Source organism: Pleurodeles waltl, chromosome 9 (genome assembly GCF_031143425.1).
Source record: "Pleurodeles waltl isolate 20211129_DDA chromosome 9, aPleWal1.hap1.20221129, whole genome shotgun sequence".
In the NCBI taxonomy this organism is placed as follows: domain Eukaryota; kingdom Metazoa; phylum Chordata; class Amphibia; order Caudata; family Salamandridae; genus Pleurodeles; species Pleurodeles waltl.
Genome location: NC_090448.1, coordinates 759038571 through 759062840, shown reverse-complemented (window position 1 = coordinate 759062840; position 24270 = coordinate 759038571). Strand labels below are relative to the sequence as shown.

General features: G+C 44.9%; 1 protein-coding gene across 1 annotated transcript in view; it reads left to right on the top strand.

Moving 5' to 3' along the window:
* The window catches only part of CNIH2 (cornichon family AMPA receptor auxiliary protein 2), a 460347-nt gene that overhangs the window by 357641 nt on the left and 78436 nt on the right, over window positions 1-24270 (top strand). The window contains exon 3 of the mRNA XM_069207924.1: window positions 1835-1882. Within this exon, the coding sequence (XP_069064025.1) occupies window positions 1835-1882 (48 nt within the window). The remainder of the gene's footprint in view (window positions 1-1834; window positions 1883-24270) is intronic.

The window sequence follows — 24270 nt, the reverse complement described above, 5'->3', positions numbered from 1 at the left end:
AAACCTCCTCACCCTCAAGCAAGTAAAGTTTCTGAAGGAATCGTGGAACCTGAGCCTTATCCACTTCCTTCCACTCACGAAACACCATATCCTTCACAGGTCCCTGAAAAGGCATGGCAAACTTCGAAGGTGTCTGATATTGAGGAAATAAATGAGAATCCGAGTTTGTAGGTTGAAACACTGGGAAACCCAAATTGTCCCGAACATGTGCCATCACTTCCCACATTTCTTCTCTGGAAACATATTTCCCCCCAGATGACGTCGATGGGGCCTCATCCTCACTCTCCGATGAGGACTTCCTTGCCGCTACCGATGAGTGCGCAGGCTTAGGCTGACCAGTCCTGGCCACGCCTGCTTGCAGTGCCCTGGTAACAGCCACCTCAATCATATCCTGCACCTCCTCTCTGGACATGAGGGGAGTACCCCTGCCTGGTAACTGTGAGGTCTCAGGAGTAGCAATGCTAGCCTCACCTCCCTCCTCCTCCGAGGAGGAAGAGACAATCCTACGTCTTTTCGCTGGAACTTTAGGCATGGTAAACCACCAAATAACACTGACTCTCACCCCAAAAAACTACTCTGTATATAGGCACCTGGTCCTCCCCCAACAGGGCTCCACCAATCCCTAAAAAGGTCAACTACTTTGGCCAAATTCATAAAAACCACGGGAAGAACGCCCGTCCTACCTGAAGAGCAGCTCAAAATCGAAGTCCCTCAGTTCCCCGCGGCTCGGCGGCGCGGAAACCCGGAAACCGACGCCCCAGCCACAGAGGGCCGGCAGACTCCGTCAGCCGGCCCCCAGTACACGCCTCCCGAGCAGCCATGCTGCTCGACAAAGACGCGACCCAGCCGGCGCACTCCTCGCGGAGCTCCGCGTCCCGAGGAGTGCGTCCACCGACGACCTCCAGGCCCCGCCGTGCAGGTAAGAAAGGGAAAGAAAACCGTCTAGCGTGGGCTAGACAAAAGAACAGGAGGGGATAAGGGTGGGGGGGGGTTTTGAAAGGGGAAGGGAGGGTCTAGGGGGGAGGCGGGAGGCCTCATTGGTTAAAAGGAAGGCGAGGGAGGGACGGGAGGTAATGTGCAATAGTGTGCAGACCACTCAATAACAGCTTTTTAAAATGTACTTCTCATTTAAAATTTGACTTATTTTATATGTAGCTACGTGAAGGTGAAAGACCAAAAACAGAATATGTTTTTTTTAGCCACACCTTTGACTCCGCCCTAAACGGACTGACCCCATCCCAATGCATCCAGCATCTCAGTTCCCATTCTTCTTTTAATGCACTTCGACTGCTGATTGACACTACAAGTTCCATAATGCAAAGGGCTTTTCACAAAAACAAAAAAAACAAATGTGGCTAGCGAAGTGGGGCTTCTTGGAAGCTACGCGCACAGCCCCAAACTCTCTAGCACCACCTTACCTACTCAAGGCGGTAAAAGTAAACAGAACACTTCTGCACTACATGTAATGGTGCTATAAAGCAGGTGCCTGTCGATGCCACGTGTCAGCCTTCTGTATGGCCCAGTGACAGCCTGGCGCCCACAGTACTGAGGACAATGCGGGGTACCATGCAAAGTGTTGGGCAGCACAGAGGCGCGGGGCACGCGGTCGTATGTTCAGTACCCTTACAGCAAAGCACAGGGGGAGGCCCGGGGTTTGTGCGTCTCAGAAAAAGACTTTTGTTTCCATGGCATGAATGATTACAAGCTGTATGTTTGGCTCTCTGATTACCTCCAATTAGTACAATTAAACTGTCAAATTATTTCAGGCAAGAGGAAAGAACAACTGAACTGAAGCGTGGGTCCCTGATCTCTTTCCCTCTGTTTTTTTCCGCAGCGGGAGAGGTTGAAAAATGTGGAGCGGATCTGCTGCCTACTGCGGAAGGTTAGTCTGACTGTGCGTTTATGTCTCCTTCACTTCCTTTTCTTTTTATCTGTTGGACTATCTCTCACCCCACTCACCCCAGTTAGCCTCCCCCGTCTCAAACTTCATACTCCTCACTTATCTATGCCCTTTCCAGTGCTTCCTTCCTCTTCTATCTTGGCTCTAGCTTCATAACTCCCTGGCTTTCCCTTGGTCTCTCGCTTTTCCTGGCTCACCGCCTTTTATCTTTCTGTTTCAGAACTGTCCCTCACACTCTCTTCCGTCTTCGCTTCCCCTCCTAACTGTCCAATTTCCATTCCCCTCTCCCCCATTAGTTCATGCACATTTCCCTTTCTAACTATCCTCCACCCTTTACAGTAGGGCTTACCAAAATATTGGTGAAGCCCAGATCATATGAGCAAGCAATTAAACATATCTGGTGACCCTGTATTATATGGGGGAACCGGGTATGTGAGCGATCATGTTCCTCCAGTATGCATTCAGACAAAACATTTGAACGAATAATAGATTTGTGGAGGAATGCCAATTTATAAAGTACAAATTGTTGGTTCCAGAATATTTCATTAAACAATGGGAAGAAGTTTCCTGTGTGTCTAATTATCAGATTATTTTACAGCAGAGTAAAGTAGTGCAGTGATCGAAGTGCAAACTTGTGTTGTGGAAGAAAAAAACAAACGCACAAAAATATTGCGCATGAGAAAATATGACTCCTATAATATTGATGTATTATTGAGTTACAATCTGTAAACCTCGCTCTTCTCCTTCATATTATATCCTCTCAAATGTCAAATGCCTCCAGTTTCTTGTGAATTCTCCTTCTCCATCTCTTCCCCCTTCCATTTATTCCACCCTTCTCTACTCCCCTAATCTTCCCTCTAGATCAGTGGTTCCCAACCTGTGGTCCTGGGACCCCTGGGGGTCCACGAAGCCTTCTCAGGGGGTCCGCGACTGCTAAAAAAATAAAAAAAATATTAATAAATATTGGCAAATTAGGTCCCAAGCTTACAGTAATGACTCAGTGGGGGGTCCTCAGATTCCAATGATGATTCAGTGGGAGTCCCTGGGTTCGATTAATGATAAAGTGGGGGTCCACAGAAGTCAAAAGGTTGGGAACCACTGCTGTAGAGAATCCTTCAGTGTTATGCTCTCCCTCCCGGCCACATTTGTTTTGCTGGCCACCCTCACCATTTTACATGTTTTCTCTTCCTTGTTTGTGATTCTGCTCTCCCTGCCATGAACAACTGGCACACACTTGATATGATTGCATGTGATGGCAACCCTCGAGCTTCCCCCAGAGAATAGTCCAGTGGGTGCCAAGATCAAAGAGGTGAAAATGAGCCATGGGGTTCGTGAAGTGGGTTTAGCAGAGATGGGAGTTCCAGATAGTAACGAGGAGGGCAGTATAGTAGAGAACAGCGCCCTCCTGTTCTAAACCCTTGTGTACGATGCACAAGTGTATAGTTTTCATACTCCAGTGGCGTTCCTGCTGTAGGACTGCTCACTGGAAACTATTGCTGGTCCTGATCCATACATACTTAGATATCGGAATCCTTGTAATCTGTAATCACTTAAATAAAGCCATTGGCTTTGGGAGCTGGTGCCATGTCCGTAAACTGCTCACTTACTGAAGGGACGCTTCCAGTGCACTGACTGTCCACTAGGTGTGCAGCTCCCATGGCCACGTAAGGCAGATCCCATTTCATAAGATTTTTTGCCCATGCAATACCCTAACTCTACAGTTAGGTGTTGCTGCTCCTCAAGGTTTTCTCTGCTCCCTCAGCTATGCCCAGGACTTTTAAGAACTGCAGAAAATCCACTCTTACCCTTTGTTGTCTTTTAGGGCCAAACACTAAAACCCTAGCAGGTCAACAGACAAAATTGTAATGATTTTTGGTTGTTATATAACATTTGTTCGTACGTCTGTTTTTTCTAAGGGCTAGTTATAATTAATACCCAATTTAATGGAACACAATTTGGGTTGATTCCTTTTCTGTCAAGGACTGGAGACTGAAATTATATCAATTTTAGGTCAACCATAGCAGTACACATGCACTGCTTTTCTGACGTGTTGATATCTATGTGGGCCTTTAACCACACCCATCACTATCACTTGTTCGTGGGCTTGCCTGTCAAAAATCCTTTGCCATCATTGCCAAATGCTTTAATTTTGTCCCTCCTTGGGGAAGTTTTGTTTACACCGTGGCCACAGACCTTGTTAAGTGGATAAGTGCATGTTTGCCGACACGTTTGACTGTGAGCAAACTTCTTTTTCCTTTTGTGTTTCTACTTCGTGCTCAATGCAGCCATGGCTCTTTGAATTGGCTCGCATAGGTCAACTGTTTTACTTTTTATTTTCAATTTATGTGGCAAGAAAAGTCCAGTCAGGAATTTACAACACTAATAGCTCTAACTCGAGCAAACGCGAGACCCATTGCATTGCAAATGTTTGTTTTTCTTGATTACCAGAGCAAAGGGTTCTTTCTCTCATTAGTCACGATTCGTAATATACTTGTGAAAGGCAACAAACTGTCTTCTTAATAGGGTCCCAGTCAGGAGAAAGAAGCCATAAAGGGGAGGAAAAACCACCTTGGATATTTCTTGACTGAAGATGATGATCTGACATTGATGTTGGGAAGCAAGACAACAAAACGACCTTGTTATAGACTAAAAAAGAGCCCAGCATAGATCTTCCAAGCGTATAATCCAGACAGCGATCTACAGAGAAAATAGAGTTAAAATTAGAGGTAAAACAAAAATGGTAACAAAATAGGGAATGGGAGGTAAAAGAACAAAGGCGCCGTAATACATCCATCTTTTAGCAATACCTCCTTAAATATGGTCTGGAAAAGAAATGAGATAACGAGAAACAGATTAGCTCCATCAGGGACTGGAACTTCAGGAACCAATCGGGAAATGGCTTCATCTTGGAAATAGTTATATATAAGGTCAGCTACACCTGCATCTTCAGAGATATGGCATGTTGCATGTATGAGAAGAAGGACCCCACATTTGCTGTTTTTTTTCCTTTGTGAGTTTTACCACTCAATTTTCACCCTTCACGCCTGGTACTGCAGGCAAGCTACAGAACAACCCTTTGGGTAACTATGGCTGCGGAAATACCACTACGGTCTGATGTGGTGAAAGCTGAGACTCTTTCCTGAGTGTCTGAGCACAGGGATGAAAGATGTGCTGCCTCACTAGGCACTAAGCAGCAAGCAGGAATGCACTACATTCTCAGAACTGTACATCATTGCCTCTGGTAAATTTCTGGCATAGATGAAACACTTGTATTTTTAAGATATTGGTTGTATTTGTATCAAACTCTGCGTTAATATAAGTTTGTTTGCATCGTTATGTCACTCTAATATTATTTGCTATATCGTGGATCGTGCTTAATATTATTTGCTATATCGTGGATCGTGCTGTTTCAAAAACGAATAAATATACACCAAATAAAAAATAACCCAATTTGTGCGAATTTATGCAAAACATATTTGATAGTCTGACCTCTCTCTTAGGAACATCACAAATGCTTGCACCAGCTACCAGATGGTAGATTCCTTCTGTTACTCTATCTCTTTTCCATCTTTATTGTATTTTCTTGTTACGTTTGAGGAGTTCTGCTGCCCATGGGATTATATCCACGCTGTGTAAATACGTGAACACGCTTTATAAATTACAGCGTGTCACAATAATCCACTTATTGAAAATAAATGAAACACATTTCCCAACAAAAGATCACAATGAATACCATATGATTGTGAATAACATACGATAAAGCATGGTTCTCTAATGGGGGTAGAAGGTCTCAGAGCACTTCTTCCAATTATCTTTAGTGGGATAATAAGCAGTAGCACCACTGATTCCCTTCCCATTTTCACTGGTAGTTCACCTGCAAACTCCACCTCCTTTAGGCAGAAGAATCACCAGCCACACAACCTAACTATAACGTCCCTGAAACCTTTGTTTTTTTTCAGTGACTATGTATATATATATATATATATATATATATATATATATATATATATACATATATATATATATATACATATATATATATATATACATATATATATACATATATATATATATACATATATATATATATATATATATATATATATATTTATGTAAAAATCAGGCGCTGCCTGTTCTTTAGGGCGGAGGGGCCACACACCCCCACCTTTTGCCCTTCATGAAGAGTGTCTGTCAGGCTGAACAAAGGTCCGCCTGACAGACACTCTTCATTTTCAGCTCAGACAGCCAGGAGTGAGACATGCGCGTTTTGCGCAGACTCCTGGCTGCCTGAGCTGAACTTTGCTGGGCTGAGGAGGTCATATCTCCTATGGGCGTGACCTCCTCTGCTCAGCAAAGGTGCCTTGAGGCCCTCCACTGGGTGACGAGGAAAGCGTCACCCATTGACTTCGACCTGAGCACTTCAGGTTTAAGCCCTGAAGCACCCAGGGCGAGTGTCAATCAGTGACTCCTCGTCACAGAGTGGGGTGGGGTCAGCAGTGTCACTGACCCCATCCCACTCTGTGACGAGGCTGGGACTGCTGCCTTCCCTCATTGGCTGACCTAAGGTTAGCCAATGAGGGAAGGCAGCAGTCCCAACCCTCCTGGGACCTCGAGGCTGAACGTAAGTTTGTGTGTGTGTGATGTTTTAAAGTTAATGTTTGGTGCGTGCATGCATGTTTGAATGTTATGAGTGTTGTTAATGGATGTGTGTGCATGCGTGTGAAAGAATTAGTGTGTGTGATTTTTTTTAAATGAATGTTTGGTGCGTGCATGCTTGTTTGAATGTTATGAGTGTTAATGGATATGCATGCGTGAGTGTGTGAAAGAATGAGTGTGTGTGTGATGTTTTAAAAATGAATGTTTGGTGCGTGCGTGCATGTTTGAATGGTGTGAGTGTTAATGGATGTGCGTGTGTGTGTGTGTGTGAAAGAATGAGTGTGTGTGTGTGTGATGTTTTAAAACGAATGTTTGGTGTGTGCGTGCATGTTTGAATGGTATGAGTGTTGTTAATGTATGTGCGTGTGTGCGTGTCTGTGTGTGAAAGAATGAGTGTGTGTGTGTGTGTGATTCCCGCCCGCCCCTCTCCCTCCTAAAGCTGCCGCCGCCACTGATATATATGTATATAAACATGCATACATATATGTATTTTTATATAGCTTTACAATGCGGGGTAAAGGCGCGTGTAAATTATTACAACACTCTGTAAAAGTCCATGCATTGTAATTCCAGTGGAGTAGAGGCAAGTGGGGTAAAGACTTGAGTTATAACGTCTGATTTTCGGGCCAGTAATTTCTGATACTGCCCGCGTCGGAATTTAGGAGAACCTCATAACAAGGGAAGAGTCTACAACTTGGCCTTTAAACCGTTGCACCCTTCTTTGTGGTGACTGTTCTGGTGCCCAATAGTTTGAGGCGCAACAGTGGGATGGTGATATAAGCTTAGGTCTGAGACCTCACTTCACAGCACTGGGAATGTTTGAGCTACATTTTACTGTGGAGTAAAGGTGGGCACAAAAGGGGAAGGACTCATCTCTTCCGGGCAGGTTGGCGTCTGCGGACTTAGAAGCCTTTGCTGAATGAAAGCTCAGAAGAACTCTGGCTTCTAGTAACTACAAGTCCTTTATCCAAAACTCATAAACTCCGGAGGAACATGCCTTCTCTATTCTTCCTCAGGTATGGGGGGGGTAGGACTCATTGAGAAATTGCTAAGAGTAACTTATACTCTAGCTTTGAAAGGGCACTCTTATCTGTCGTATTGGGGTCCCGGAGGGCACTTATGTAGATGCTGTAAATAAGACCCGGGCCAATAGTATCACCTAGGGCCCAGAGGCTTTTCTATGATTGGTGGACGCTGCTTCACGTTCTCATCCTTGCAGGGACTGCAACTGCCTCCATCCCAGTAGACAGTGTTGGACTGTTATTAACTTTGGGAGTTTCCCTCCTGTTTCTAATAAGTGGGCTCTGTAGAGCAGTAGGTCTAATGTGCAGGCCCTTCTAAGGGGGTTCCGGGAAACAAAGCTTCCGAAGGTGTTTTTACACATTGTGATGAGTCCAAATGAGTGCCCCCCACCCCACACAAACACTCATGCACCATTGTCCTTTCTCCTTCTAATATAGCTTCAGATATTCCAACATGGAAACTACACGGGGTGGGATTATTCCTGAAGGGATTACACTTGCATAAGGATCACCTTGAACTTTATCTCTCTGTATGTAAATTAAGGCTGTGACATGCCTCTTATATTCAATATTATCTGCTTCTGCTTTATGGTTAGGTAATTCTTTGACAGGTTAGAGTGTCGCTGTCCCACCCAGCTTGACAAGCTTTCAGCTGCTGCGTTTGCACAAATGTTCAACCTTTGTGCACATTTTAGCCTCTTACAGGAAGTATGATCAGTTTTCGGCAGCCTTCTTCACAAGCCTTTAGATGTACGTAAAATGTGAAGATCCTTAGGAACCCCTAGATTTCGTTGAGTGGCGAGATTGTCCCAGAACCGAACTTTAATGGGCCGTTGGCTGCAGCTGTTATGAAACTGAACATTCACGAGTGATGAAAGAGTACGTCTTCAGGGAATGAAGGCTAAAGTGCGTGTCTTTTGTCATGGCGAGAGAATGAGAAAGCAGAAAAGGAAAGGTGCAAGAGGATGCGTGAGGGATTGTGGCAAGAGAAGAAATTAAGGAAGACATAGAGAAGGGTAGAGGGGGTGCTGACTGGCTATGCTAAGAAGAGAAGAAGAGCTGAAAAGAAGAACTGAAATGAGGCAGATGGTGGAGCGTGAATGGTGGGTAAAGGGCGAAGTAACTGAGTAACTTGTAACTTGTTGGAGGAAAACCTCTGAGGAAAAGTGATCATAGAAAATAGAGGAAGAGGGAGGGCCGCCGAACAGTGATTGGCACCTGTACTGGGAGCCGCCAGCACTAATGCAGCTGCCTAAGTATCATGCATAAGTGATTGCAGGCCAATGGGAGGGAAATCTGAATAAAACCCGCTCATTTGCATCTTATTCCGCCTGTCTGAGTTCAGCATGCGCCAGATCTCTCTCCACCAAGCCGTACAACCCCTCCCTCGCTTGATTCTTTGCCTCGCTTTCTCTCCTTTTCTCATGCCTCTGCGGTCGCCATTTTCTAAGTATTTATATCTCTCTCGTTTTAGTCTCTTTTTTTTCTATTCGCTCTCTATCTCTCTTTGGTTATTTGATTTTTTTCTCCCACCGCCTTTGTATATTCCACCCTACTGCTTTCTTTCTTACCGGTTCTTTCAACCCTTTTCTCTTGTGCCCTTTCCCCTCTCCGTGTCTTCTCCACTCTTCTCCCTCTCCGCAGAGTGGAATACTGCAGCCTCAGTCACTGATACAGCTACCTCCTTCCACCCCCATTCTAACATTCTCGTTTTCCATGTTTTTTTTAATCTTATTTCTCTTGTAAACTGACTATGAAAGTAATAATCTGTTAAATCAGGAGACTAGGAGAGACTTATTACTATTATTATTATCTGGTGCTTCAAGCATTGCAGCGTTGACTGTCATGTATTACACATGTAGGGGCATTTGAAATCGATAAAGTCTTTTTTATACTACGTGTGGCAACCTTGCCTGATGCACCAAGATTGCTGGTGATCTTGCTTGGGTTGGGCCTAATGTAATCGTGTTTGACATGGTCACTATCACAAGACTAATAATATTAGTAGCTTGGGATGATTTTTATTGAACATAAGTAGCTCTTATTACAGAAAAGGCTAGAGTGCCCTAGTCTAGACATCAACTAGACTACAATCAAGTATTAGGTTTTGGCTCAATCTTACAACAAATGGAACAGAATATCACTTGCTTTAAAATCCTTTTGCAGGCCACCAGTTAAGGCAGGCATTACATTCAGAATCCAATGTACAACACACAAAGCCACTGAATCAAAGGACCATTCTATCTCCAAAAACTAGCAACATATTTTCCACCAGCCACAATACTGAGATCTTCAAAGTTTACAAAATCTCCCAACCTAAATTCAAATGTCGGAATTATGGAGTCAAATTCCTGAAAGTTCATAACACAAAATTATGAAATTCCTTTGAACCCACCTTGAGAGTTGAAGCCAACCTCCTTCTATTCAGGAAACTAGTCGAGATACCTTAGTTCATGCAGTATTTCAACTTCAAAACAACACACATCCAAATGCCTTCTCCTCTAGTATAAGGACTTGGGGCAACAAATTAGTTTAAGCATGACCACTTAACTGTGTTATTAAGTTGACATCAAATGTTATTTTCAAGCGGTTTAGCCTTCAAATCGATATAAGAGGCAAATCAGCAAATCAAAATGCATCTCCACTATATAGGAACTACCTGGCTAAATATTCCTTCCAGAGTTAGCATGAAGATGTCAGAGAAATGCAGCAGAAGCCCTACATGACCTCAGTTCAGACCTATATCTGATAACTAGGTGTTAGTCTGGAGGATACATTTGCTGTTCTTAATTTATCACTTAGGTACCTTTTAGGTATTTTATTTTATTATTATAGTACAGGATCTTAAAGATATGGATTTTTCAGATTTTTGTCCCTTTATAACTTTGCATCCGTTTGATGAATGTGCATGAAACATTGCAGACCTGCTGGCCCCGTTCATTTTGAGAGGATTGGACGTTCTGCGGCCTTTGGTCAAGGGGCTCCAAAAAAAAGGAGGGTCCTAAAATGGGTTTCAAATCCAATGCATTTTTCATGGACTTTTTATTTCCCATAATAGAAAAACCATCTGCTGGATGTTTATGAAATGTGGTAGTATTACATATTAGGGGGCGCAGATAATTCTTTTGGGTATTGCAAGTAAATAGAGTAAGTAAATGTTAAGTTATAAGGTTTTCCAACTTATATTGTGTAGCATCAATTCCACTAAAAGTAGCAAGGAAGCCCAAAAAGTAAACTAGACTGCATATGGAAATTTGAGTTGCACTGCATGAACAACTGAAAGACCCATTTATGGTCACATGCCAGTGGAAATCTTTAAACAAATACATAACAAATAGAATGCATCTTAATCTACATACATCTGCTTTGTATGCTCTGTGACTCACACAACGAAATTGTGCCCAACATGCTAAGCAAAAACCATATGCCTTATGTACTTCTGTGCAACAAAATAGCATAGTGACCTAGGATTTTTTTGCTTCTGGGCTGTGGTGTGTGTGTGTGTAGTGTGTAGGCCATCAGGCAGAGTCCAAAGATCACCACTTTGGTCTTGTCTGTGTTCAACGTGAGGCAGTCGGACTTCATGCAGGGGACCACATCTGTTATGCAGGAGTTTAAGTTGTTCCATGTGCTGGGTATTTTGCCTGAGAGGGAGAGTATCAGTTGTGTGTCGTCAGAATAGGTGAGTATGTCTGTGCTTTATGCACAGATGACATCGCCAACGGAGCCTTGAAAGTTTAATGTTGCAGTCTTTAACCAGTAAGGTTATCCCCAGCTCTTTCCCCATGACTCCCTGGATAGGGAATCCAAAAGGATGTATGTGTTCTATCATCTTTTTCAGGAAAGGTGACCCAGGAATAGAATGTTTCTGTTTGGTAAGCTTCATCAGCTTCCACAATAAATGTGACATCCCGCCATCATCTGTTAAGCCATGGGCTTCTAAATGTTCTGTTAATGCATGTCTGATATTCTCTCAAATGTCTATGGCGTTAGCCATGTTGAATAATGGATGCAGAGATGGAACACCAAATTGGGAGAAGTCCTTTTAAGAGTTCAAGCTTGAACAACCTACAAACTAGTTAGGTGCTCCTTATTCCGCTGAGGAGGATTATCCGTAAGACCTTGGACATCTCTGTATAATGGTACTTAGGGAACCTGTTGTGTGTGAGACAGAGATTATTTGATTAATTTAGTGCGACGGCACCATCGTTGGTGGTGCCATGTTGTAGTTGGACTCTCGCTCAGGCCTGCAAGCCAAAGGGCTAAGCTAATCTCCTGAGTCCCAATAAAAACGAAATTGGATTTAGTATACGCCAAGCTGATTTGGATCTGCCTTCCCGCCAGGCTGACTGTGGTGAGATTACCTCCCCTCCAGAGTTAACCAATTGGACAGAAAAGGGGGTGAAAACCCACTCCCCAACCCTTGCCCACTTACTGTTTCGACTGGAACATGCCCGGAGGACTCCTGCTGATGTTGCAGGTACAGGACCACGACGGACATCAAGCCCGTCATCGCCAAACTCGAAGGGGGTCCGATCCATGGTAGCCGTACAAGTAAAATGCCCACTTCACATAGGCTCGGGACACCTGCGATATCTCACAGGTGTGTTTTTTGTGTGGGGGTAGTGATAGGGATATGTGTTGGCATGAGTTGTTTTATTGATTATATGACGGAACACTGAATTAAAAACAACTACTAACCTTAACAACGAGGTCGGAACACCGACCTCGTCCTTACTACTAATGATTTTACCACGAATGCCTTAACAACGATATTTCGTTGTAAAGGCATTCCTGATAAAATCATTAGCAATAGGCACCATTCACCCTACATCCCTCACCCCACCCCCCCAACCCCACCCCGAAACCTAAAACCCCCTAACCCCCACTCCCTCCCCAAAACCAAAAACGCCCCGCCCCGCCCCCCAACCCCACCCCAAAACCTAAAACCCCCTAGCCCACCACACCCTCCCCAAAACCAAAAATGCCCCACCCCCCAACCCCACCCCAAAACCTAAAACCCCCTAACCCCCACCCCCTCCCCAAAACCAAAAACGCCCCACCCCCCCAACCCCACCCCAAAACCTAAAACCCCCTGACCCCTCACCCCCTCCCCAAAACCAAAAACGCCCCACCCCCCCAACCCCACCCCAAAACCTAAACCCACCACTTACCTTCGCCAACTCCCTTCTTTGTACCTTAACCACGCATGTTCGTTGTTCAGAACATACGTAGTTAAGGCACAAAAATACAAAGTCGTGGTTAAAAAAAGCGTTGTTACGCTTTCGTTAACCACGACTTTCGTAATAAAAAAGTCGTAAAAAAGGATGTTTCCCTGTTTAATTTCCTACATGGAACACATCCATATCAACACATACACCCATTGTGATGCCTCCCTCCATCAGCAAACCGCCACCGCCAGATCACAGGCACAGCAGTGACATTTAAATCAGCTTGGTGGGAAACCACCAGGTTGACGGCAGCGGAGTATTAGCAGCCAGCATTGGGAACCGCCGTTGCAGTGGTTACATTCCCAACCGCTAATGTCTAAATACGGTGGGTGGGACTCTGTTATTGCAAACTTCAGGCCCAGTCGGTGTAACCGCCCTACACATCCTTTCCATTAGGCAAACTGATGCTGAGGGAGTATTCTAAAGTGAGAAATCTGCAGTAAGCTATAGTATTCCCCTCCTGAAGAAGCATTCCCAAAGGTATTTAACTTGTTCTTTATGCTTGGTCCCAGATTTTCTGTTGCCACTGGCTCGATGTTATTTATACCTTTTATTTAGTAAACATCTGATACTTACTTGGCCTTTAATTGCTTTTACTTGCAGACATCATGTCTGCTTTTGGGTCTGCCTCACTGGGCCATGCAGGGTCAGCCCAGTTCAGATATATAGTGACGGTTTTACTGTGCTGTATTTTTGGTTTACACTGGGGCTGCATTTTGAAAGTGAGATCTTTGCGATCTTCAGGTGGGAACCCTTTGAGGGTGAAGTGTTTTTGGTTGTCCCTGTGGGGTGTATAACTAAGGTGATGATGTTCCCTTTGACATACCTCTGGCAGTCAACCGATCGTATTGGGTATTATTGAGAACCCCCAGCCCTATCATCCGCGAACATTTTATGCACATCTGAACAAATCCTGCCTTTAAAAATAGTATTGGCAGAGACAATCGGTCTGATGTTTGTCTGCCAGCCTTTTACGTAGGTCAATGTTTATTTTGTTTTGTCATGGCTTTTTCTACAAAATGTATTTTTGATGAGCTGCGGCCGTCGCCAATATGAAAAAATAAACTTTGCCTAAAAGAAGTTTTTGTTGTCATAAACCCCACTGCGGTGTAGCAGTCCCTTGTAGTGAAGGGAACTACTGTGTATGGATTTGCTCTTTGCGAAAGAGCAGAATGCTCTCACCGATAGTGAACCTCGTTGTAGACTGAAGTGTACTGTCTCATTATCCCAAGCGAAATGCTGTAGTGGACAGAAAAAAAATGTGAACGACACAGCAGACCAATAGATGAAGAGGGTTTGCAAAAGGCCCTATAAGTAAGTGTATGGTATATATAATTTTAGTAAGATCAAAAGATAGTAGCTAATGCCAGACCAAAAAAAAAAAAACAAAGAGGTGGCCAGCAGCGAGCTGTCCCAGTGAAGGAGCCCTACTGTGGAATTTTACGTCTGTGCTCCTCGGATAGACAGAAAATTATTTAATATTTCTAAAAAAAAACTGTGCTGTTCGTTGGCTATTTCGGATATTGTACCCGGGCTTGATTTTTAGTGCTGTGGAACACTAGTGGTGAAAATATTGTCTACAAAAAAACTGCAATATGACATATCATTTCTTTTGCTCGTCTGAAGCCAGGTTTAGAGCATGGTACCCGGACTCATGAGTATTTGAGTGAGCCTATTCTCCATTTCCTCACAAGGTTTTTGTCATTTAATTGTTACGCCTTTGTTCCACGAAAAGTGAACAAAATAAAGGATCTTTCAATGTCGGTTTGTCTTCTTTAGAGCAGCCTGGCAGCTCTTTCTCATTTGACAGGTGTCACACTAATAGAACAATGCTCCCTTTTTAGGCTTTACCTGTTCAGCTCTCTGACAATCAGGCACGTCAAAGTTTCGTTTAGCTGCCAGTTTCCTTTTTCTTAATATCTGGATATTTAAGTGTACTTGTGGCACCAGCTCCAATTCTTCAGTCACATGACGGCGTGGATGAGGTGCAAATATGCCGGGTGTCCTAGCAGCTCAGTCAGTTCATCTGCATGTAGATGCTGAGAATTAAAAAAATCAGCACCTCTGGATTAAGTTTCCACTGGCCAAGTCTACAGAAATGTAAGGGTAAGGATTGATAAATACTGCAACATGTAGATTTTGGTGAGGAAAGTACCAAAGTATACAGGTTACTCAAAATTTGAAAGAGAAAAACCTATAGTTGGAGGTAACTGTTTCACCAATAAATTCTCTGCCAGTTTTCGTTTGTCTTGCTATGCGCGCATCCCTAAATATCACTATTAAATGATGCCCTAAGTGGCAGTGGTAGAACGATTTCCTTCACTAAAATATGTAACATTCACAAAGTATCAAATGACTGGTGTTTTTGACTGAATGTACAAAAGTCATCCACATTACAGTTGGTGAGTCGCTCAGCAAACAATTGTCTCATGGTAGTGGGACAGATCAATTTCCACAAGACATTTTCTACTCAAACCAGTCTCCTGTGTGAGACAATTGCAGGAAAATGCATAACCGCTAAAGACAATTACTAATTACCAGAAAAGCAAGATTAAGCTTGCATGATCTAAAATTTGCCCAGGCCATCCCAAAGTAACATATGCCCTAGTTAAGGAGCATTTTGACAACATTGGAATGTGCAGTTTTGATATCACCAAGGACACTTTTTATACCAAGAATAAAGGAATGGTCTTCAAAGCCATAGGATATACCACTGGAATCTTGACAAGTACCGTTGAGTGGAGTCCAGTTGCAGATCCTTCCATCAGATCTTTTGGTCACTCCATAGAAGACCTATGCCTCTTTTTCTTACACCCACAGAACAGCCCATTGCTCCAGGAGATCCCGTTCATGACTGCCTCTGACACAGAATATTATTCTCTTTGTGGTTGTCTACTAGAAGCCCCTCTCGTGCTTTGCCTTTCTCTTTATTGATCTGGTGAACAGTGATCTCCTATGTCTGTAATGGTTCATTTCTTCTTCTTTGAAGAACCTGCTTTTCTTAAGCCTTTTTTGTAGCCTTGTGTCTCTACCCATGGCCACTTAGGGGCTGATTTAGAGTTTGGTGGAGAGCGTAAATCCATTGCAACAGCAACAGAGTACCCTCTTCGCCAAACTCAAGGTCCTCCTGACCAATTTAGAGGCGGGTAGATCTTAAGTATGTTGATGACTGAGCCATCTTTGAGGGCTGATTTTTGAGTTTGGCCACAGAAGGTATTCTGTTGGGATGACAGAGAATATTGCCCATGCCATCCTGAAGGACCTTGGCACACCAAATGTAGAGCTGTCTGCCAGCCCAGAAGACAACTCTAAACATTAACATGAACCAGTGTGACAGTGGTTTTGTCAACATTGTAAAAGTTTGATGGGCGTTTCTGTCAAACATAACGGCTGCCCGACTAACATTTACAAAGTTCTTCATTTTTCAAAAACAAACTCCCAAAGCAGTCTCTCGGCTTCAGGTTTTAACTGGCAGTCACAGACAGCAAAAAGAAACCTCAAAACACCAGGTCGGACAGTGTTATGTGTTAACCTCTGAAGGCTCATACTACACCAGGCCATTGGAGGATTATGTCAGTGGTGGAGCCAGAGTAGGTTCCATCATTGACACACTTAACTCCACCAGCCTCTAAATCGCATGCAGACCTTAAGTTTTGCAGAGGGGTTGTCTGTGGCCATTGCGACGGAGTACTCTTTACTCCAAACTATGAATCAGCCCCTTAGTCTGCTGGTTTTGGCTGTATTCTCATGATCAAGTTAGGGCTGTTCATTTAGTGTTAGACACTGGCGAGTAAACTTAGTATTTTTTACGCAGCGTAGTGCAGCAACCAAAGTTGTTCCTTTGCTTGAAGAGAGAGAGTAGCAGAGCACCATATCTCCAAAGATATTGTGCTGATGCTGTCCCCCCATGCTCCAGCACATTTCCTGGCTGTCTAGTGCCAGGATTGAACAGTTGCATCATAGTGCAAGGGTGCCTGTGTGAATCTAGTACAGATTACATTATCACATAGGGATGACATCTCCTCTGGGAATCCATCTGATCTGTGTGCCGTCAGACCAGGTGCCTTAGGAGTGCTGTAAGACTGGTATCTTATAATCAGCTCCGATGCAAGGATTTATTGAGACATTTTACTGTTCAAGCTTTCACACTCCCTTAGCAACAAAGCTGCCTTTTTTTGAGGCAATGTTTTACAACCTGGTGCCCTATTGAGGACATTTGTGGAAGGCATTGGAAGGCAGCTGCCTACTGTGATCTTAACATACCATATTAACAGGGAAAAAATAAAGCAAAGTCTTCATTATGGACTCTGGATCTGCTTGAGTTTCTTTGCCTTTTTACACAGGGACCTATATCCTGTGAATTTGATTTTTCTATGACTGTAGAGTTTTTTGTGTAGTTATGAATTTACCACATGTGCCACATATTCCACCATCTCCCGCATTATCTGTAGATTACAGCCCAAAAACAAATCTAACTCAAACAGATCAAAAGTATCTAAAAATGCACCACATATAATGCTGCAACATTGTAGACACTTGTCAAAGGTTACTATATGTTGGACTTGGCCCTCTCTGTAGGGTCACTCCCAAACATTTTGCCTTCACCCCTTCCGTTTTCTGACCATATTTTTGTTTTCTTTTAGGACTGTGTGCACTTTGCTACTGCTAACGAGTGCTAGAGGGCTTGTGCTCTCCCCCGAAAACATGGTACACCTGGATTACACCTGATTGGTACATTTAATTTACTTAAATAGCCCTCATATATGGCACCACAAGTACACAGTGCCTGTAAATAAAATGCTACTAATGGGCAGCAGCACTTATTGTGCCACCCATCAAAGATAACCTTTTAAAACATGTCTCAGGTTTGTGATTGCAGCCTGTAGTGCAGTTTTAAACTGCCAATTTGACCTGACAAAATAAACCTTTTTTGAGGCCTAAACCTTCCTTTTTAGTACATGTAAGCTACCTCTTGAGGATGCCCTAAACAGCCCATAGGGCAGTGTGCATTGTATGTAAAAATGTAGGACGGGTTTCTAGGTTCGACATCGCCTGGCAGTGAAAAACTCCTAAATTCATTTTTCACTACTGGAAGGCCTTCCTCTCCACTAGGATAACGTTGGATTACCTTATTACATTTAATAAGTGCTATTCTTTAATTGGGAGCAAGTAGAAATGTTATGTTTGGGCTAAAATGAAGTGTAATTTAAAATCCTCAGTAATAGTAAATTTGAATTGTAGATTACAATTTGGAAAATGCCACTTTTAGAAAGTTGGGATCTTCCTTCCCTAAACTTCTTGAGGCCTTCTGTGAGTTTCCAGCTTCTGGGATCTGTTTATTGCTCCCCCATCAGGAATGCACATTGGGCCTAGACAGTGAACAGTAGGACCTGTGTATAGCTGGGAGAGGGCCATCCTGCCAAGATGGAAGGGGTGGAGCTGTTTCAAGCCCCACTCACATTTTAAAGTATGTCTCCAGCAAACTCACAAATGAACGTGACACCAGCCTTTTGTCAACCTAGATCTCTTGGACCCTAGGCAGGGGAAGAATGGCAAAGGAATGAGCTTTCTAGAACCCGATGTGAGGGTGGACTAGAAGTTTCCCCAACTTAAAAGGGTGTCACCTGGAATAAATATTGGACCTCCTGAGCAACTCATCAGTATGCTCCAGGACCTGTGTACATTACAGAAGAAGGACTGCCGTGTTCCCCAGAGGACTGTCCTGCTGCTTGAGGCCTACCTTGTCCCCTAAGGACTGCACTGCTGCTCTAGGCCTGCCTTGTTCCCTAGAGGACACCCCTGCTGCTTGAGGCTTGCCCTTCTCTTCAGGGGACTGACCTGCTGCTTGAAGCCTTCCATGCTCCCTGAGAAGAAAACTGGACCTACTCCCTTCATCCCTGGCTAACCTTAGTGACTCCAAGGATCATTTGGCTAACCACCTGTTGTGAGTCATAGGGACACAACAAGCTCCAGAGGCCTCCCTGCAACCGCCCAGCTGACCTGCTGCAACTGGCCCTGCCTGAACCTGCATCTGGACCAACTTGATCACTCTGGCCTCTGTGGGAGTGAGTTCCTGATCCCCAAGAGGTGCCCCCAGGCCCAGTTGAGCACCTCCTTTAAAATCCTGAAGTTTTGAACTCTGTGCGTCGAACTTTGACAAGGTTACCAGTCCCTGTATACGGCCAGTACTCCATAGTGGTCGGCTTGAGTTTGTGACTTTTTCCCGGTCTACAGCAACCCGATACCCACAGATAGCACTGTCTGGTTCTTGGCTTTATTTTTACTTAAACCTTTAAAATTGCATATCTCTGGTACTCCTGATTGGACTTTTTCATTTTGGTCTCATTCTATTTATGAAATTGTACTCTATTTTTCTAAATTGGTGTGGATATTGCTTGTGTTGTGTTTTCACTTTATTACTGTTTATGTGCTACACTAAACGGCGTGTCTCTAAGTTAAGCCTGACTGCTTTTTGCCATGCTACCAGAGGCTTAAGTACAAGTTAATTTAGTGACTTTTGTGGTTCACCCCGACAAGGATTATTGTTGTTGCTTGAGACGGGTTTTCACCCCCACAATCAAAAACCCAATTTCTTACTCTTTACTTCCTTTTAATCACTGAATGCTGGCTGATACTAATAAGCTAAAACGTGTGCCAAGACAATATTAATGTTTGTTAAAATGACAAATAACCAAAAGATAATACCACAGAATAGAGCAATATGCCACAAATTTTGCATTTTCAACTACATATTTACTCAAACCTGCTGAATTATTTAGGCCTCCTTTGACACTGCCTTTATTGTTGTCTAATATATCGAATCTTTTAGATAGTGCTTCACATCATAAACAAGCCCACAAAGGTCCTTGTGACTTGGAACTGTCTTTAGGTCTTGCCTAAAATAGGTCTATTGTGAGGCACTTTGTTAGTTTATGGTGGGCATAAAGCCTGTCCTTTGCTTACCATTGGTTAACTTCATTGTCACTCTTATTTGCTTGTTTCTTATCTGTCAGCTACCACTTGCTTTCCCTTCTCTTTTGTGTTTGTTCCTGCCCTGGAGTAGGGACATGTTACTTGTGTCCTTCCAAGGCTCATTTTTCAGGTGCTACTTTTTTTTTGTTTAAGCAGGCTACAAGAGCATGTGTTTTCCAGTTGTCTCAAACGTACTTCTTCCCCTCCATGTTCCTCTTTCTCGCCCTCTCAGTTGCTGTTCTTGCTTTCTTCCCACCTTCCGTTGCTGTTCTTTCTTCCCCACACCCTCTTGTTCATTGCTGCCTCTGCTGTGCCTGCCATGTTTGCTTCCTCATCCCCTCCCGCCCGGCCTCTGTTGTCTGTATGCTGCCCCAGTCCTCTTTCCCTCCCTCCTTTGTCAGATTGACGCTCCAGCACCTCCAACCCAGTCTCCGTTGTCAGCTTGCTGCCCCATCCCCTCCAGCCTGCTCTCCATTGCTAGCTTGCTGCCACAGCCCCTCCTGTCCATCTTCCCTTGGCAGCTTGCTGCCATACCCCCTCTCACTCTGTTGTCAGTTTGCTCCCTTAGCCCCTCTACTCTTTGTTGTCTTCCTGCTGCCCCAACCCCTCCTGCCCATCCTCTGTTATCAGCTTGCTGTCCCAGCCCCTCCCTCCCGCCCTCGATTGTCAGCTTGCTGCCCTATCCCCTTCAACCCACCCTCCGTTGTCCACATGCTCCTTAACTACTTCCCGTACAGACGCTTACCAGGCTTTACTTTTGGCTTATCAGGGCCTCACATACCTGTATCTACCTACGTGATCAACACCCAATCTACCCGTTACTGCTCTTGCAGCCCCCCATTTTTTCCCTTAGTTTTATGATCTCATTAAGGCTTATCAGGGCTTCTCATACTTTTATCAATCTACGTGATCAACCTACGTTATCAACACTCAACCTACCCGTTGCTGCTCGGGCAGTGTCATTACCCTTAGTTACAATTTCCTAACAAGATATTCTTTTCTTTATTTCAGCCTACTTAGCTGATTATTCTCTACTACTCTGGCCGCACGGCCCAGCCTTGATGAAGTCACTTGTGTGACGAAACACGTGTTGGCTGTTTTTTCATGATGACACTTTGATTTCTAACGTCTACAAATAAAGGACACCGTCTACTGACAAGACTCAAGATTTCTCTTTACCGTTTACTTCTTCTAAACCTTCAAACGCACTACCAGGGATCTATCATCCCCACCATATGATTGGACAATATAGTCTGTGTGCTGTGGCCTATTTGTTCTAATGTTGTCCACATGCTGTCCAGGCCCCTCCTGTCCCCCCACCCTCTTTCAGCTTGTTCTACCAGCCCCTGCGCCCATTAGTTGTGAGCTTGCTGCCCCATCCCTTCCCACCGACTGTTGTCGGCTTTCTTCTCCATCCCCTCCAACCCGCCCTTCATTGTAAGCTTGTTCTTCTAGCCTATGAGTACTCGCAAACTTTTCCCCAGGGGCCACAAAACACTGTCTGTGGCATGCCCGAGGGCCGCACTGAAGCCGAGAGTAGGGGGGTGATGGAAGGTGGGCACAAAGGGGGGGCGGGGGTGCAAAGTAAGGTAAAGCTCTCATGCATTTAAACACTTTTCAATCAATCAATCAATCAATCATAGTATTTATAAAGCGCGCTATGTACCCGTCAGGGTTTCGAGGCGCTGAGAGGGGGGGGGGGGAGCGCTGCTGATTTAGCGGTCGAAGAGCCAGGTCTTGAGGAGCCTTCTGAATGCGAGGAGGTCCTGGGTCTGGCGAAGAGATGTGGGGAGAGAGTTCCAGGTCTTGGCGGCGAGGAAGGAGAAGGATCTGCCGCCGGATGTCTTGCGCTGGATTCGGGGTACGATGGCGAGGGCGAGGTTGGCGGATCGGAGTTGACGTGTTGGAGTGTAGAAGTTAAGTCTGGTGTTGAGGTAGGAGGGTCCGGTGTTGTGAAGTGCCTTGTGAGCGTGGGTCAGGAGTTTAAAGGTGATCCTCTTGTCTACCGGGAGCCAGTGGAGTTCCTTTAGGTGAGGGGAGATGTGACTTCGGCGGGGTATGTCGAGGATCAGTCGGGCGGAGGCATTTTGGATGCGTTGGAGTCGTTTGATGTCTTTGGTTGGGATGCCTGTGTAGAGTGCGTTGCCGTAGTCAAGTCTGCTGCTGACGAGGGCCTGGGTCACCGTCTTTCTGGTTTCTGTTGGGATCCACTTGAAGATTCTGCGGAGCATTCGAAGGGTGTTGAAACAGGAGGAGGAGACGGCGCTGACCTGTTTGGACATGGTGAGGGCGGAGTCCAGGATGAAGCCGAGGTTTCTTGCGTGGCTGGCAGGGGTGGGCGGGGGTCCGAGGACGGAGGGCCACCATGAGTCGTTCCAGGCCGAGGGAGTGCGCCCGAGGATGAGGACTTCCGTCTTGTCGGAGTTGAGTTTCAGGCGACTGTTGTTCATCCAATCGGCGATGGATTTTAGTCCCTCGTGGAGGTTTGTTTTGGCGGTGAGCGGGTCTTTGGTCAGGGAGAGGACGAGCTGGGTGTCGTCGGCGTAGGAGATGATGCTGAGATGATGTTGGCGGGCCAGTTGAGCGAGGGGGGCCATGTAGACGTTGAACAACGTAGGGCTGAGGGAGGATCCTTGGGGGACGCCGCAGATGAGGTTGGTGGCTTTGGAGCGGAAAGGGGAGAGACGGACTCTCTGCGTTCTGTCGGAGAGGAAGGATGAGATCCAGTGGAGGGCTTTGTCTTGGATGCCGGCTTCCTGGAGGCGGGTCAGTAGGGTGCGGTGGCAGACGGTGTCAAAGGCGGCTGATAGGTCGAGGAGAATGAGGGCTGAGGTTTCGCCGTTGTCCATTTGATGTCTGATGTCATCTTCCCCGGATTACATCCTCCTGGGAGATCTGAACTACCATCTGGAAAATGCCAACGACGGAGACTGAAGTTTGCTGACAGTTTATCGTGTTCTTACATGTCTAGAGCAACATATCTTTAAAACTAAACATATTCCTAAAGATAAGTTGTCTAGGCCACTTAGTTAATGTGTAAATAAAGTATGCCCATTTCACAGCTTTCTGAATTTTTCTGCTCTGTCAAGTGAACAGCAGCCCAGTGCTGCTGTTCACGAGGGGGCCGCAATTAAAGGTCAGGAGGGCCGCATGCGGCCATCCGGCCGTACTTTGAGTATCCCTGTTCTAGCCCTTCCGTCGCAATCGGTGTTCAGCTTGCTGCCCCATCCCCTCCGGCCTGCCCTCTGATGGCAGCTGGCTTTCACATCTCCTCCTGCCTGCCCTCCGTTGTCCGTGTGCTTCCTATCTTCTCTTGTGAGTCCTCTTCCCACCGACGTCATTCTTTGACCGCCCTTCCTGTGTTGCCTTGTCACCCAAATCTCTTCATTTTTTTGTAAACACATGCGCTTTAAAAAAATATATTTGTCGCCAAGTTGCACAACAGCGGTGTTGCTTGTCAGCATGGCTTAAAGTCATTGCCAAAGCGAATCACTCTGACAGGCGAGACCTTTTGATTTTGCCAGTCCTTGGTGGAAATGGGCGTTTTGTACTCTGAAGGTGGCAGTTCTCCCGTAGAAGTGGGCGCCAAATCTTAATATACTGCTGTCTTGGGTCCGCTAGATGGTACCTCGCCCTGAGGGTTACAGTTCAACTCGATGGTATTGTGCGAAGTAGCGAGCACCACTAACGTTTTAAGGGCCCCGCTGAATTTTGATAGCGGCACAGTTTTAATGTAATATACTTTACTGCAGGGGTTCAAGTGCAGAGCGTCGCGGCGTTTTTTTTTTTAAAGAAGGCGAATGCCTGCTCTGCCGAGGAGTTCAACTGAGACTCCCTGGTCAGGAGAGGATAAAAAACATGGCATGTGGTCAAACTTAGCACGGCTTTCGCTGGTCGAAGAAGCCATGCTGAGTCACCCACGGATCCTCTGCTGCTTGCAACCCATTCCACCTTCAGAGGAGCCCAGACAGCTCCCTGTTTGTTAACAAATTATTTTTCTTTCATCTGTCGTGCGACATGAAAATGAATGTGGTGTGCGAGGGAACCTGTCAGAGACTCATGTTTATTCATCGCTCGAACGGAAGTGTCTTCCAAACACACTTATCGCTTCTCGATCCGCGTTTTTTCTTCGTTTGCTTATTCTCCTTCTTCAGTATTCGTTTTAGTGTTGCCGGTATTTCTATTTTTGCTCTCCTTTCTCTCTTTTTCATTGATTCATTCTATCCATTTTCTTTCTTCTCTTTTCCGTTGCCTTTTTTTCTCTTGGTTTTCCTTTCTATGTCCTTTTTCCAGCGGGCCTTTTTTCATTCTTCCTTCCACTTTTGCTTATACGACTTCTTTAGCACTTCAATGTTCTTTCTTTTTCATTCATACTCTATATTGCTTATTTCATTCACTTTGTGCCACACGTTCTTGCTTCTTCACCTCTTTACCATCTGTTTTATATCTCATGTTCATACTAATTTGGCTTTTCCACTGCCAAGGCTGA